We start from the raw sequence: 16,806 nt of genomic DNA, 5'->3' as shown, positions 1-16,806 counted from the left end.
GGTGGATGTGCTGGAAATGAGATGTTTGAGGACAATACGTGGTGTGAGGTGGTTTGATCGAGTAAGTAATAATAGGGTAAGAGAGATGTCTGGTAATAAAAAGAGTGTGGTTGACAGAGCAGAAGAGGGTGTCTTGAAATGGTTTGGTAACTTGGAGAGAATGAGTGAGGAAAGATTGACGAAGAGGATATATGTGTCAGAGATGGAGGGAACAAGAAGTGGGAGACCAAATTGGAGGTGGAAAGATGGAGTGAAAAAGATTTTGAGTGATTGGGGCCTCAACATGCAGGAGGGTGAAAGGCGTGCAAGGGATAGAGTGAATTGGATCGATGTGGTATACCGGGGTCAACGTGCTGTCAATGGATTGAACCAGGGCATGTGAAGCATCTGGGGTAAACCATGGAAAGTTCTGTGAGGCCTGGATGTGGAAAGGGAGCTGTGGTTTTGGTGCATTATTAAATGACAGCTAGAGACTGAGTGTGAACGAATGTGGCCTTTGTTGTCTTTTCCTAGCACTACCTCACACACATGAGGGGGGAGGGGGTTGTTATTTCATGTGTGGCGAGGTGGCGATGGGAATGAATAAAGGCAGACAGTGTGAATTGTGTACATGTGTATATATGTATATGTCTGTGTGTGTATATATATATGTATACGTTGAGATGTATAGGTATGTATATGTGTGTGTGTGGATGTGTATGTATATACATGTGTATGTGGGTGGGTTGGGCCATTCTTTCGTCTGTTTCCTTGCACTACCTCGCTAATGCGGGAGACAGCAACAAAGCAAAATACATAAAATAAATAAAAATCTCTCTTACCCTCTCATTACTTACTTGCTCAAACAACCTCACACCACATACTGTCCTCAAACATCTCATTTCCAACACATCCACCCTCCTCCACACAACCCTATCTATAGCCCATGCCTCACAACCATATAACATTGTTGGAACCACTATTCCTTCAAACATACCCATTTTTGCTCTCCAAGATAACATTCTTGCCTTCCACACAGTCTTCAAAACTCCCAGAACCTTTGCCCCCTCCCCCACAACCTCTGCCCCCTCCCCCACCCTGTGACTCACTCATGCTTCTATGGTTCCATCCGCTGGTAAATCCACTCCCAGATATCTAAAACATTTCACTTTCTCCAGTTTTTCTCCATTCAAACTTACCTCCCAATTAACTTGTCCCTTAACCCTACTGTACCTAATATCCTTGCTCTTGTTCACATTTACTCTCAGCTTTCTTCTTTCACTCACTTTACCAAACTCAGTCACCAACTTCTGCAGTTTCTCACTCAAATCAGCAACCAGCGCTGTATCATTAGTGAACAAAAACAAACTCACTTCCCAAGCACTCTCATCCACAACAGACTGCATACTTGCCCCTTTCTCCAAAACTCTTGCATTCACCTCCCTAACAACCCCATCCATAAACAAATTAAACAACAATCCTGCACCCCTGCCGCAAACCGACATTTATATATGTATCATTATATCATACCTACTTTTCAAAAACTGCTCAAATAAATATCATAATTGCAATATGAAGGTGTAATTGCAACAATGAGTAACTTAATCTCACAAATAACTGTACAAATAATGCCCACACAGAAAAGATTTAATCAGGCACACTGATATGCTATGAATGTCACATAAACTATGAATCCTTTAAGCAAAGCACTTAAAACCCCATGGAAAGCAAATTACAAATACTTCCAAAATGACTAAACTACATAAATAATATGAGATATAAGTATCTAAAAATGAAACAAAAAGATAAGTTTCTTTGTAATATTTAAGAGGATGAAAAAAGTGGAGAAGAAGGTATCCTGAATTTAAGTTAAATGAAATTCTGATGGATTTTTTCAAGTGTGGTTAAGATGCTAAAATGGAAAGCCTTATAGAAAAAGATCAGTGCTGTCAGAGATAATATTGGTCGAGTCTAAAATACTGACTAACATGAAATAGCTTGAAGAATTTTTCCTCCTGGATTCATGGGTAAATCAAAATGTAAGGTTACCATGGCAAGGCAAGAAAAGCAAGGAAATTTAAAACAGAACTCAGGAACTATATCCAACATACAGTCATCAGAAAAGTTTTGAGAAGTTAGAAAGTGAATAATTGCTGCAATAATCTTGTAATCATTTCAAAAGCTTATATTACATTTTCTTCAACCATTCTACATGAAAGGGCAAAATGCAATCTCATTACCCTCAGATGGAAATCATCACAGTGTACAAGCTTCCAAAACACTCCAGACCAATAGAATATCACAAAAAAGCTGACAGAAATGGCTTCTGGATTATGTTCAGTACAACATACAGTGAAAGACAAAGATAAGTTTCTCTAAAGAAGATAGGATGAGTCTCTGCAGTACCTTAATTTCTTGACAGGTGAAATTACTGACTGATGATAGAGGCAAGAAAAAAGATTAGAGAATGTTTGAAGGGATTGGGATATGGAGATGCTGCTGAGTGTACAGAGAAAGCTCTTCAGTTCCTTGATTTTGTAAAAGGCAGATGTTTTTTTTTTTTATATACTTTGTCGCTGTCTCCCGCGTTTGCGAGGTAGCGCAAGGAAACAGACGAAAGAAATGGCCCAATCCCCCCCCATACACATGTATATACATACGTCCACACACGCAAATATACATACCTATACAGCTTTCCATGGTTTACCCCAGACGCTTCACATGCCTTGATTCAATCCACTGACAGCACGTCAACCCCGGTATACCACATCGCTCCAATTCACTCTATTCCTTGCCCTCCTTTCACCCTCCTGCATGTTCAGGCCCCGATCACACAAAATCTTTTTCACTCCATCTTTCCACCTCCAATTTGGTCTCCCTCTTCTCCTTGCTCCCTCCACCTCCGACACATATATCCTCTTGGTCAATCTTTCCTCACTCATCCTCTCCATGTGCCCAAACCACTTCAAAACACCCTCTTCTGCTCTCTCAACCACGCTCTTTTTATTTCCACACATCTCTCTTACCCTTACGTTACTCACTCGATCAAACCACCTCACACCACACATTGTCCTCAAACATCTCATTTCCAGCACATCCATCCTCCTGCGCACAACTCTATCCATAGCCCACGCCTCGCAACCATACAACATTGTTGGAACCACTATTCCTTCAAACATACCCAGTTTTGCTTTCCGAGATAATGTTCTCGACTTCCACACATTCTTCAAGGCCCCTAGAATTTTCGCCCCCTCCCCCACCCTATGATCCACTTCCGCTTCCATGGTTCCATCCGCTGCTAGATCCACTCCCAGATATCTAAAACACTTCACTTCCTCCAGTTTTTCTCCATTCAAACTCACCTCCCAATTGACTTGACCCTCAACCCTACTGTACCTAATAACCTTGCTCTTACAGATAATATATTCAAGAAAAGATATTGGATAATGCTTGAAGGAAAATACTCAACAGGGATGGTATATGAAGCAGCAGCTGAATGTGTACAATACTGATCTAAAGGGCAAGTTATGTGTAAAACTTTCAGACAAATTTGTTAGACTGTCTGCAAAGGGCACAATAAATATGAATGATATGTTAAAAATAGTGTTCAGACATGAAAGGAATCAGACTGTAAAATATGGATAGATTCATAAGGTGTAAAGAAAGTTCAGAATTTCATGTAAGTGAGGAGCAATTTTAGGGCTGATGTAAGAATGGTGACTAAAATCTTGAAGAAAGTTCTGAAACACTTGCAAGTTGTCAGTACTCTAAGGAAAATGAGAATGGGAATGTTCTCAGGGAAGTGATGAGGTGGAAATAGTACAAGTCTACAAAATAAATCACTAGGAATGTTCATGAGTAATAACAAACTTTTTGAAGTTTGAACATGGAATAAACAAAGGGTAAATTGAGAAATGCATAGGATGGACAATACAAAAAGAATGAAAGGGAAGAATAATAAGAATTAAAGAATGTTTATCAGAAAGTGAATACAAATAAAGTTCTGGGAAGAAAGGGCAGGGCACACTAGTGGGATATGGAAGGATAATTTGAAAATATTGCTGGATAAAAGCTGTTACTAGAATCCATCTATATGAGGTTAAACTGCAAGTGACAAGTCATCTTTGGCAAAGCTGCATCACTGTTACTGGATGACCTAGTTGAAAAGCTTCCCACTTCAAAATAGTCCTTAATTTCCATGCTATTGACTGCAGTGCAGTCTCAGAGCTGATGGAGCCATATAAAAAGGGGTCCTGGGGTTATATGAAAATACTAGTAAAAAAATATAACAGCGATGTTAGCAAAAAGACATACATAGATGTTTAAGGATCATAATGTATGACTGACTTCATATTTTACATGAAGCCTTATCTTTAAGCTTATTAACCATTTCTGCATTCGTTCTTTCTTAATATGCTCGCTAATTAATCCAACTCTCTTCTACCACAGAAATATGTTCACTTCTTTTATAATTTGCTTTTTCCTTCCTTTCCTCTTCTAGTTTCAAGTTGATATATTTCTACTTTTGCATTCTAGGGAGGGAGTTTTTAAACTCATTTGACCCTATCTCTCTTAATCCTTCTTTTCTTCACAAAACTTCATGTTTTGCACTTGACTTGTATCATCTACTCACTACTGTTACTAAAAAGCATTTATTCATGCCTTTTTCTACTTACTTCTTTTGTCTTTTTGCAAATTGATAATGTTTTTCTTGGAAAAAAATTGATCACTGGCAAAATTGTGGAATCAATTACTGAACTTAGAAGTCATTATCTTGTCTCCTATCTTCTTTTGCTCTTCTATCTTGGGTGAAGAAAACTGTACACACCACAATCTGGATGATGGAAAATTGCATACTAGATGCAAACACAACAGCATCAGTTCATTTAATCTCTCTAAAGTAGCAACTTTTTCCATATACAGCTGAATGGTTCACTCTATTCCAAAATTATACTATAGTTCTACAGTTTCCTTGGCTTTCATGTCCCTTTTAAGCTAAAGATATCAAAATCATCTGAATTTGTATAATGAGAAACAGATCTATTAAAACGAATCTAAAACATTTTCATACATGAAATTCTAAGTAAAAAGTGGCCCTTCTAATCTTTATGTGCTTATCCACTTCAAAGTCTTGAGAAATCCGTATCATCTGCTTGCACTCTCCTACCCAGTATACTGTTAAAGATCCATATTTCAAGAACATACGTCAAATAACCCTAACCTAGAAAATTACTTGTATAATAAATGAATATGCATATTTACCTATCAATTCATTACACAACTCTGTTCCAATGGAGTGAACAAAAATGCACGGAGCTAGTGAGTTCAATCACAAATTTTTAGTAATAGTGTTGGATGTGCTAAGTGAATATGGGCTTCCAGGCAAATGAAAAGAGTTTCTGTACATGTGTCAATTCATTAAGTGAGACTAACATCTCCATTCACACCTCCATCCTCACACAGAGTATGTTTATAGTGCACAGAATGAAAAATCGTTTCACTTGCATCCCCATTTGAAATATATATTGAGAATTACCCAGGTCTACAATTCTGTATTATAATTTCATCAAAGCAAAAAACACACAAAGAACCATCACAAAAGTATATCTGATATCAAATTTTTACATCTCATTTTGGAATGCAATTTTTTGGCCATCAAAATAATACAGCGTAATATTACTATCAATGAGAGTCATTTAAAAACTATATAATATGTAAGTCTTCCCATAAGAGATAAAATATCAATACAATGAAGAAAGTTATGTGAACCATGTGTACAGGCTATTTAATTCTGCCTTTGTAGTCTAGAGATGATGGTCCAGGCATGGAGAAAGTATGGCAGATGAGAGGGAAGTGAGGTAGATCTATGACAGTATGATTGATGGTATGTGAGAAAAATGCAAGAAAGATACAGAAAGACCATGAAGGTGAACTGTAAAGATATGTCTCACCTGACAACTTGACTTATTGCATACAGTAAAGAGTAATGAAGTGCTATGATTACATGGAACTTATTCACTATCATCACTCTAAATATTAGCTCAGAGATGTAATGAATGAAATAAGGTACTACAAGTGTCTAATTCCCACCCCAAATGGAGAATTGTGGAATTAAGCATCAAACATGGGTAAAGGTTGACAGCACAGTCAGCGGGACTACTTCATCAGCTAAATGCAACATACGTCAAAATTTGAAAAACATTAACTGGCCCTTCCACGAATGCATAGCTTTTAATAAATTGTGTCTTGGATTAAAGTGATCCATTAACTTAAATTCTTCAGAAAAGTATACAGTATACTTTGTAGGAAATAAAATAGAATTACCAGCAGTAATATGAATAAAGAGAGAGATCAGTCAATGGTAATCACAACAATTCAAGAGAATTAAGAATTTCACATTGAATTTCACATTAATTCTTTTTTCTATATGAAGAAGAAAGCATTATTGTAAACTATTCAGCTTATGTACATCTCCCAAAAATTAAGCACAAACCCAACACAGGACAAAAATATACTGGATGTTTTATGAGGCAGGTACTAACTTGCCACAAGGTCATCAATCTGACAGTCTTGCTCATCTGAACCATCTGGGCAGTCGGGTTTCCCATCACACATTTGAGATGAGGTGAGACAGATTGTGTCATCTTCGCAAACAAATTTACACACAACCTCATCTCTCAAACTCAAGAAGTAGCCTTCATCAGGTGTCGAAGAGGGGTCAATGTCATCATCGTCAACATTATCAAAAAATAAATCCTCTGTGATCCCAACACCACCTATGCCTGAATTAGGTGTTTTGGGAGGATTCACTGGATATACCTCAAGCTTGTCCTCAAACTCTGTTGCTGGAGCAATGAAAACATCCATAATGATGCTTAAAAATTTCAAAGCAGGCTTATGGAGGAAAGTTTCATTAGTTCACTAAGAACAAAATAAACTGTACAAAGAAAAAGGATACAACTCTTTATCATTTGCTACAGATGCTGAAAGCACATGCAAAGCTTTTAAAAACATGCATAAATTGTTAGAAAATTAAAACCTTTAACAGCTAAAAGTTCCTCAAGGTCTTCCTCTCCAACAAGTGGAAGTGTTCCTTTATGCAGCGTGAAAGCAAAACCATCATGAAATGTTTCAGACATCAGTTACATTGAAATACATACCCATGTACTATAGGAAATGCTTAATAATGAAACAGCTCTAAATCAGTTAGAGTAAAAAAAAAAATTGATTATTCTTTACTTTATACCATGCCATGGTGGAAGTTGAAACATGTACTTACTACTGTCTGCTATTGAAACTCAGAGCTAGTATGAATTTGATAGCTACTAAAAATAGAAAAATTATTTTTCTTTCAATTATACTTTGTCGCTGTCTCCCGCATTAGCAAAGTTGTGCAAGGAAACAGGCGAAAGAATGGCCCAACCCATCCACATACACATGTGTATACATACACGCCCACACACGCACATATACATTTCAACGTATACATAGATATATATGCACAGACATATATATATATATATATATATATATATATATATATATATATATATATATACATACATACATGTGTATGTGGGCGGGTTGGGCCAGTCCTAGTCTGTTTCCTTGCGCTACCTCGCTAACGCGGGAGACAGCGGTTAAGTAAATAGAAATAAATATATATCTATTCTTTTTCATACATATTTATCATATCCCACGTTTGTGAGGTAGCATCAAGAGCAGAGCGCTGAGCCTCAGAGGAAAATCCTCACTTGGCCCCCTTCTCTGTTCCTTCTTTTCGAAAAGTAAAACAGGAGGGAAGGATTTCCAGCCCCCCATTCCCACCCCTTTATGTTGCCTTTTATGACAAACAGGGAACACATGGGAAGTATATACCATTTAGAAGTATTTTCTAAATAAGATTCGTAAACTTTTTGTTCACAGTGAACACAGATGAAATGCTTACATAGTCAATTTCATAATAAACTGATTCATACTATAATACAATATGTCAGTCCTTTAAGAAAATGTAAGACTTGCAGGTTGAAAAACTTCTCTTTGAGGCCATTTTCTGCAAACAGTGAGACATTCCTTGAGGAATATCACAATCAGGATCATTCCTACCCTCATAAAATTGGTGAGGCAGTTCTCGTTTACTCACCCTTTTGGCTGATACCCAGATCACCAAAGCCTTTTGCTTGTTCACTTTCAGCCAGTCAGCGAATGTCACCTAGTCAATCACCAACCCACCTGCTAACCATTCAGGGCTCAAAGTTCAGAAGTCATGGCACCAGTCTCAAGAGGTCATAAAAATAAAACAAAAATTTCTAAAAATGAGGCGAAGGCCAGGCAGGGCAAGAACAGCAGGCAAACTTGCCCTTAGGACAGGGCCTTGGAGAGATAAGGTTTTCAACCTTAAATACCTACATTGCTCTCTCCTGTGGCCTGTCCATGGCAATGAAAGCATACCTTCATGCAGAAGAAGGGTGATAAAAAGCTCTCTGATCAAAATATAAACAAACAAAATATCTCTGAATGTTGCAGGAGGGAGTTTACCACGAAGGAAACTGTTTTGATCTGCAGCCTTACCATGTCATTGCACATTAATTTAAAAATAAACTTTACCCAGGAACTGCTTTAAATGCTATAAAGACACCAAGGTTTGGGATCTCTAAAGAGACCGGAGTATCTGTGTAATCCAAAGCCAGTCTGAGTAGTCAACGGTATTCTTAGTCATATGAAGATCTGGCTGGTAACAAAATAGAATTTGTCCCAGTCAGTGATAAAGCCATTCTTTGATATGTCTCCAAGACTTGAAGCCCTTGTTTGAAATACTCCTCCTCTGAAGGTAACCACCTGAAAACCACTGAAGTAAACCAAAATTATCAAGGTGGTGATGTAACTTTTAGAAGCAGGGCAGAGGTTACTCTCAAAAAATTTGTGTGGCTATGTACAAACCAAAACATATCAACCTGAACCGAAAGCTCTATGTACCAATCTTTTACGACACAAACTTCATCTTGGGTTATACTGGGATGTACAAAGAAGCATCATTTAAATCTCAGCTGATCATCCAGTAATCTAACCAGCAGATGCTCCTGAACTTTTGATTCAGAATGTGAGAGTTCAGAGAACAAAATTATAAAATAATTCTTTTTCTGTTTGATTCCCTTCTTTGGACTTGAAGAAATTATGTTGATGAAAACAGGACCAAATGCAGGTTCTAAGATGTCTTTGCCTAACATCTTTACCATGTATCTCTGTAACAGCTGAGTTGGAGGCTGCTTGGAAGTCTCTCTTGATAAGTGGCTGAGATTTCCAACTTTACCCTACATCTCTTCTCAACATTAGATACACCCAAATGATGACTTCCCAAAACCTTTATATGTATTAAAGATGACCCCTGATTGGGCAAGAGCTATCTTGAGGTAATTCTTGACTTGAAGAGGTAACTGGCTTTGGCAGATGGTATCTTAGATGGAGCATTATCTTTCAAAAAAGAATGTAAGAAGTGGTGAAGTAATTTTGAATAATACCTCTTGAGATGGGAGAACAGAAGCTCTAGCTTGGTTAAGGACTGCAGTTACAAAGGCCACAATCTGCTGTCTGCATTGTTCCTAAGATATCAAAGAATGTATAAAAGCCCCTATCTAATGAATTGAGAGTTGTTCAAGGGAATTTCCTAACCTCTCCTACTCAGCTCTAGTTTAAACAAATGCTCTGTCAGTATGGGATAGAATTCACATGGGGCAAAATATTTACACAGAGTCTGAGGAGACTATAGCAGGAAGGAGAAAGAATTAAACAAATGAGAGTTAAAGATCTCCAATTTAATTAAATGTGGTAAGGTCGAGAGAAAAGTTGTTATACCTCAAAAATGGGGGTTCCGTCCTCAGGGCCCTAGAACATCTTAAGACTAAACAGAAGATCCTTTATGGGAAAATGCAGTTTGGAAGGCCACAGAACAGCTTTTCTCTCTCCCTAAAACTTTGTCTCTCCCTTAAGATTTATTTGAGGACTTTGAAGTTCTAAGATAAAAACAAAAAACCTGATGACTGACCTCTACAGTGACTTGTTTGCCATTAAATGTGTTCCTCCTTGAAGGAGACATATGTGGAAGAGAAGTATAAGAAAGCATCCAATTACAAGCTCTCTGTAATTAATACCAAACTTAAGTGTCCACCAAAAACCTTGTCCTGCCTTCCCTTACATTTTTCAGAGGTTAGTTACAAGCTCTCTGTAATTAATATCAAGCTTAAAGTGTCTGCTAAAAACCTTGTTTGCCTTCCCATACATTTTTCAAAGGTTACGTCCACTTACATTTTAGTACTTTGTTATCTCTCTTTTGGCCTTGATTACCATCTCCAGATGTCTGAGCATGGAATTGGCAAGGTTCAGGAAGTATTCTAGATCCATGCTTTGGGTACACAGGGTCTTGATCTCCTGAAGGAAGCGAGGCAATGATTGAGATGTTGCGGGAAGCAGCTGCCTGATCATGCAATTTGGATGGCAAGTGCTCCTAGAAATTTCATGAATACCCACATTTTCTTGCTTCTAGGTGAGTATTCAAGCTTTCTGCTCCTTAGAAAGGCAATAGCCAACTATCCTGAAGAAATACAGCACCCAGAATCGAAATCCCCATAATGCAGAGGCAGCCAGGAGGAGTAAAGAAAGAACATCCTTTCCTCAAGAGAGCCTGAGGCACATTGAGGCAGGCTGCTGGTGAGTGAACCCAATTAACAAGCAAAAGGCTTCAGTGAGCTGAGGATCAAGGGAAAAGAGTGAGCAAATGAGAATTTCCCCACCAATTTTGAGCTCAGGAATGATCCCAACTGTGAGAGCCCTTTAGGAAAATATCACTGCTCGTGCAACAAGCAGCAGAGCAGAGAAAGATAATTCAAAATTTCATGGTGGTGAACTAGAGCTGCTTTTCTATCAAGGAAGATTCTGCATCATCATCTAAATTCTGAATGAGCATCACTGATATTCAATACCATACTGTACGGCACAGAGGAAAGTTTCCTCACCAATTTTGAGCTTAGGAATGATCCCGACTGTGCGAACCCTTTAGGAAAATATCACTGCTCACGCGACAAGCAGCAGAGCAGAGAAAGATAATTTAGAATTTCATGGTGGTGAACTAGAGCTGCTTTTTTATCAAAGAAAATTCTGCATCATCATCTAAATTCTGAATGTGCATCATGGAATATTCAATATCATACTGTACAGAACAGAGGAAAATTAGTTTTCTTCAAAGATAGCAAATTTAGAGTCATCTGAAGCAAATGAAAACTATTCAATAATGACCTAATTCAATTTTTTTCCATTATTAAATGTTCCTATGATATGTAAAATGCTATACATTACACATATATCAGATGTTAATAGGTTAATAGGTTAGACAATAATGAATCCCTTTTCAAACTAAAGTAATTCTAAAATTAACGTGAGACTAAAATTGAATTAGTTGTGGACATGAATTAGTACTAACCATTAACAACAACTTCAGCAACTGCTTCTGCGGTGCCTGCATTGTTGACAGCTGTGCAAATGTACCATCCTGCATCTGAAGTTTCAATTCCACGGAACTGTGAAGTAGACAAAATGGTAAGGGGACATAACACCTTAAACTTTTGAGGTGATCTATAATTGCATATTGCTGGCATATTTAGAATAGGAAAAATATATGAACTAAGAATTTTATCTTACCATCATTTCACCTCCGTTGATAATAACAGAGGGGGGCATATATCCTGTTTCTTTTGACCAACTGATGGTAATAGGCTGGGCACCAGTGGCTGAACAGTGAATATGAACTCTTTCTCCTGGTCGCACAACTTGACGGGCCGGTTGCAAAGTAATCCGTGGAGGTGCTGTTGAATGACTAAGCATTATTACAAATATCTACCGATTAACAGAGAAGTATTGTGCCATGACAGTACACACTCTATATTAGATATAAAATGTAAACTGTAACAAAAATAGTTATTTTGCAGTGAAGAATGACTAGCTTATTTCACAAAAGGTAATGCTGGAGCTAGGGTGCCCATGATACTTTTATTAATCTGCCTGCAATGGGTAGCAATGGGTGCTTGTGACCAACTTGGTTTTTAGCATTATTATGAGAAGTGAGCTTTCTGTTCTCTATAATTTTGACAGAGTTTAATCATAAGATAAATATTGACCAAATAATATGCTATCATGACTGATGTCCACTTGTATTGCTTCACAGTCTTAAGGGAATAGAGCAACAGTTAGATGTCTCATAAACAGGTATTAACACTCATAGAAGAGCAGCTACCTTGCCAACCATTTCAAATCATTCTATCCCATGGAAGAAGCATGATGCTGTTAGATGGGGTTTAAGTCAATGTACATGCACTCTGCTCCCTTTTCACGCAACATCTTTTTCACCTCAATCCTGTCTACCTGTCTTATTGATATTCCCAAAGTCTGTATTTGATTCAGGGAAAATATCTCTAGATGGTTTGCCTATCAAAATATATGTACCCTTAAACTCCTGATATTGGTTCCCTTTCTCTCAAACAGTCAAGAATAAACAGGCATGATAAAGTTTCATTTTCTAAAGATGTTCATGTTACAAATGAGAAAGAGAAACCATGTAAAAGTACAAATAACTTCCTTCTCAGAGAGTGTAAAATTTCAAAGTACTTCATCAATGCAGAACTCAAGAGAAGCTCCTTACAGCTGTTAGACATCCATGACATGTTAGCTACCACTACAGCTTTGATACTATAGAACACTGCCTTTTCTCCTTTACCATCCCTCCTCATTTTCTTCCCAATCTATTCTCATTCATGGGTAGTGAAATGGATATGATTAACTGGATTCATATCCAGTTGATATTTTTTTTTATTCTGCGACTGATAGGGGTTATGCTACAGTTCTGGATGACAGTCTTTTTAAGATGCTACACCTTAGGTTTTACTGTTAAAACTGACATTTCCAATCTGAGGGATCACTCACTCGTTCTCATTATCCCTAGTCTCTGTTACATTCTGCCTCCACCTCTTACATATTAAAGGGTGTATAATCAGCCCATAGGCCCATTAAAACAACTCTGCAATTAGAGCTTCTGTTAACAGAGAGATTTGGACTTGACACAGATTCCCTTACCATCTGGCTAACATCTGACAGCAAACATAAATCTATAAAAATATATCTATAATAGCAAAAATAAACATGGCTCTCTCTCAACATAAACAATACAATTTGTTTTTGATACATAGCTCTCTCTATATACTACTTTACTTAACATCACTCTGGCAAATTCACTGGCCTCATTTATAAAACATAAGGGTTTGAAATGACTGAGATGCGTACAGATTACATTATACATTTAACAACAGCTCTGTTTCACATCTTCCTCTTATGGCCATTCCTGAGAGAGAGACTTGAACTTGGCCATCTTCCAGTTTCTATACAATTTCTCAAAGAAAACTGAATAAGATATACTGGGTAACTATAACATTTATGGGTAAATAGGGGAGACAACTGTAATATCTCTTTCTCAATCAATCCTATAAATAGCTATTCTTTTATTTTTTGCATCAAAAATCTTTAACTGGGATGTAAATAGCTTAGTTCTGTCTATTCTGGAACTTATCTATAAATGTTCCTCCTTCTTGGCGAAGATATAGTAAGTGTATTTTGTCCATTCCTTTCCCTGGCAGCCTTTTCAGATTATGGACATGAGTTATGATACACCTAGCTGTGATAAAACTTACTTTGATGAGTGAGGACTTAATTTCTTAAGCCAATTTTTTTCTTTGGTAATTATTATTTCTTTCCTGTCCTCCCTTTCCCATTTTGATGAAATGAAAGCAATCTCATAACTTCCAATCAACAGTACTCACATGGCACAGGATATATGAATAGGCAGATAGAGTTCCAGTTTTGGAGTGTGATCATCTGTTCTTTGAGTCTTACTTTTGCTATATAGCTAAATGGATCTAAGAGGGGCACAATGACCATCAGTCATGACATTATAATTCAATTAAAAATTAACTTCCCTTTCCTAAAGCAGTTCCCTTACCTTGAGCTACAGGTACATCCAGTGTTTGATTTAATGAAAAAACAAATCATTAGTGAAACTGTATCCTCACTTTCACAGAGGCTTAATAAGATATTTTGCACTGGTCTATAATACCCGAGATAGTAAGAAGGAAAAAAATGAAAGTCTGTGTGATAATGTATGAAACTTATGGATATACATCAAACTAGAGTACAGGTTCATGAAGTAGCATATTAGGTTTCTCTGGTCACACAAAATACAAGTGGAGATTCATTACAATGACAATGTTGGACACACTTACTGCAGTTGATGGTGTAACAAAATCATAAATCTTATGCTAAACATCACACTAAAGAAAAAGCAATAACATCAATATATCTGATGCCTTTGGTCAAAAAGAGATTATCAGATAAGTACTGGACTGATGAAAAAAGAAAAAAGTCCCTTATGGCAAATTTTTCCCACTGATAGTCCTGTTTATGAAGAAATACATGCACTGACTTTAGCACCCTGCTCTGCTGCACAGCCTCAAATGTATCATACATTTATCATTTTTACTCCTCTACTGTCTGTGTCAATAATGACCAAAATTTCTTTAACTCAGAACTATCTCAATCATAAAATAAAATCATTAATAAAATGTAGTCTTGGATATGGCTTTCAACTGATAAAGGCTAAATCCATGGCAACTCCACATGAAATTCCATCCAAAGACCCATGTGCTACTATTACCTCCCTTCCTTGTCTCAAATCCCTTGGTTACGCACGAGCTTATTGTTTTTTAATTCAATACTGTACTTTGTCATGCCTCATTTGAGTATAACAAGAATACCTATTTTCAGAAAGGATAAAACTTTCAATGTATTTCTATTTCTCCCTTTCCATTTAAAACGAGTCAGTCATAGACAAAGGTACTTACTGAGATGAGAACATAAAAAAAGTGTCACGTATAATGCACTGAAACCAGAGACCTCTACTCACAGCCACACCCAAGAGAACTTTCCATGGTTTCCCTTGACCACTTCAAATGTCCTGATCCAGCCCAATAACAGTACATCGCTTCCTGCATACCAGATCACTCCAATTTGTTCCGTCTCATGCACATCTTTCACCCTCGTAAATGTTCAGGCACTGACCACTCAAAAGCATCCTTTACTCCACCCTTCCAACACCTCTTCAGCTTCCCACTTGTTTGTTCCACTTTGGATGTGTATAACCTCTTAAGCAGCCTCTTCTAACCTATCCTCTCAGTAAGTCCATACAATTTCAGCACATCTTCAGCTATCTCATACATACTCTTTCTCATCCAATTATTTCTTAAATGATCAGCCCTCCCCACATCACATATTTTCCTCAAACTTTTCACTTACAACACATCTTCTGTACCTTTTAATCTTGAAGCCCATGCCCTGATCCATACAGTAATATCTAGACTACTATACCAAAAGTGAAGGGGAAAAGGAAAAAAGGGGAGACCAAAATGGAGATGGAGGGATGGTGTGAAAAATATTTTGAGTGGTTAAAGCCTGGACATGCAAGAGGAAGAAAGGTGTGCACAAGATAGAGTGAATTGCAAAGATGTATATAAAGGGGCCACATGCTGTCAATGGACTAACTAAGGCACGGGAAGCTGCCGGGGAAATCATGGAAAAGTCTGTGGGGCCTCGTTGTAAGCAGGGGGCTGTGGTTTATGTGCACTGCACATGACAGCTAGAGAAAGGATGCAAGTGATTGCAGCCTGTCTTCATCTGTCCCTGGCTCTACATCATTAATGTAGGTAATGGCATACAAGTATGAACAAGTACGTATATATTAATCTATTTATTTATGATACTTGATTGCTGTTTCCCGCGTTAGTGGGGTATTGATAGGAAACGGATGAAGAAAGATTCATCCACTCACATACACATATATATACATGCATGCCCATATACATATCAACATGTACACATATACACACACAGACGTATACATATATACACATGCACAATTCGTGCTTGCCTTCATCCATTCCTGGTGCTACCCCACCCCACAGGAAACAGCATCGTTACACCCTGCTTCAGTGGGGAAGTGCTAGGAAAACAGACAAAAAGGCCACATTCGTTCACACTCAATCTCTAGTGGTCGAGTGTAATGCACCAAAACACAGCTCCCTATCCACATCCAGGCCCCACAGACCTTTCTATGGTTTAACCAAGACATTTCATATGTCCTGGTTCAGTCCACTGACAGACCATTGACTCCAGTATATCACATCGTTCCAATTCACTTTATTCCTTGCATGCCTCTCAACCTCCTGCATGTTCAGTCCCTAATCACTCAAAATCTTTTTCACTCCATCCTCTCCACCTCTGACACATATCCTCTTTGTCAAACTTTCCTCACTCATTCTCTCCATATGTCCAAACCATTTCAACACACCCTCTTGTGCTCTCTCAACTACTTTCTTTCTATTTCCACACATTTCTCTTACCCTTTCATTACTTACTCAGTCAAACCACTTCACACCACACACTGTCCTCAAACATTTCATTTCCAACACATCAAACTTCCTTCACACAATCCTGTCCATAGCCCATGCCTTACAACCATATATGTTTGGAATGAGGAGAAAAAGAATGAGCAGGTTTGAAAAAAGTGGAAGAATGCACAGATGAGTCTCCTGCATATAATGAAGAGAAAACAAGATACACAAAAAATGAATGATGAAAAAGAGCTAAAGTAGGGGAGCTTAAGCTGGACCCTATCTACAGGTTTTGTAACATTATGGGCTATGACAGTGTTGTCCAATAAGTTTGCAACTTGCCAAA

General features: G+C 37.7%; 1 protein-coding gene across 7 annotated transcripts in view; it reads right to left on the bottom strand.

Moving 5' to 3' along the window:
• The window catches only part of LOC139748045 (basement membrane-specific heparan sulfate proteoglycan core protein-like), a 261,917-nt gene that overhangs the window by 75,948 nt on the left and 169,163 nt on the right, over positions 1–16,806 (bottom strand). For 6 of the 7 annotated variants that reach the window (XM_071660608.1, XM_071660610.1, XM_071660611.1 and 3 more), the window contains 3 exons: positions 11,671–11,834; positions 11,453–11,549; positions 6,522–6,824 (listed from right to left, as the gene is read on the bottom strand). In XM_071660608.1, coding sequence (XP_071516709.1) covers positions 6,522–6,824; positions 11,453–11,549; positions 11,671–11,834 — 564 coding nt within the window. The remainder of the gene's footprint in view (positions 1–6,521; positions 6,825–11,452; positions 11,550–11,670; positions 11,835–16,806) is intronic. The other variant, XM_071660614.1, reaches the window with a different exon arrangement.

Source organism: Panulirus ornatus, chromosome 72 (genome assembly GCF_036320965.1).
Source record: "Panulirus ornatus isolate Po-2019 chromosome 72, ASM3632096v1, whole genome shotgun sequence".
In the NCBI taxonomy this organism is placed as follows: Eukaryota; Metazoa; Arthropoda; class Malacostraca; order Decapoda; family Palinuridae; genus Panulirus; species Panulirus ornatus.
This window is presented reverse-complemented; position numbering and strand designations above follow the sequence as displayed.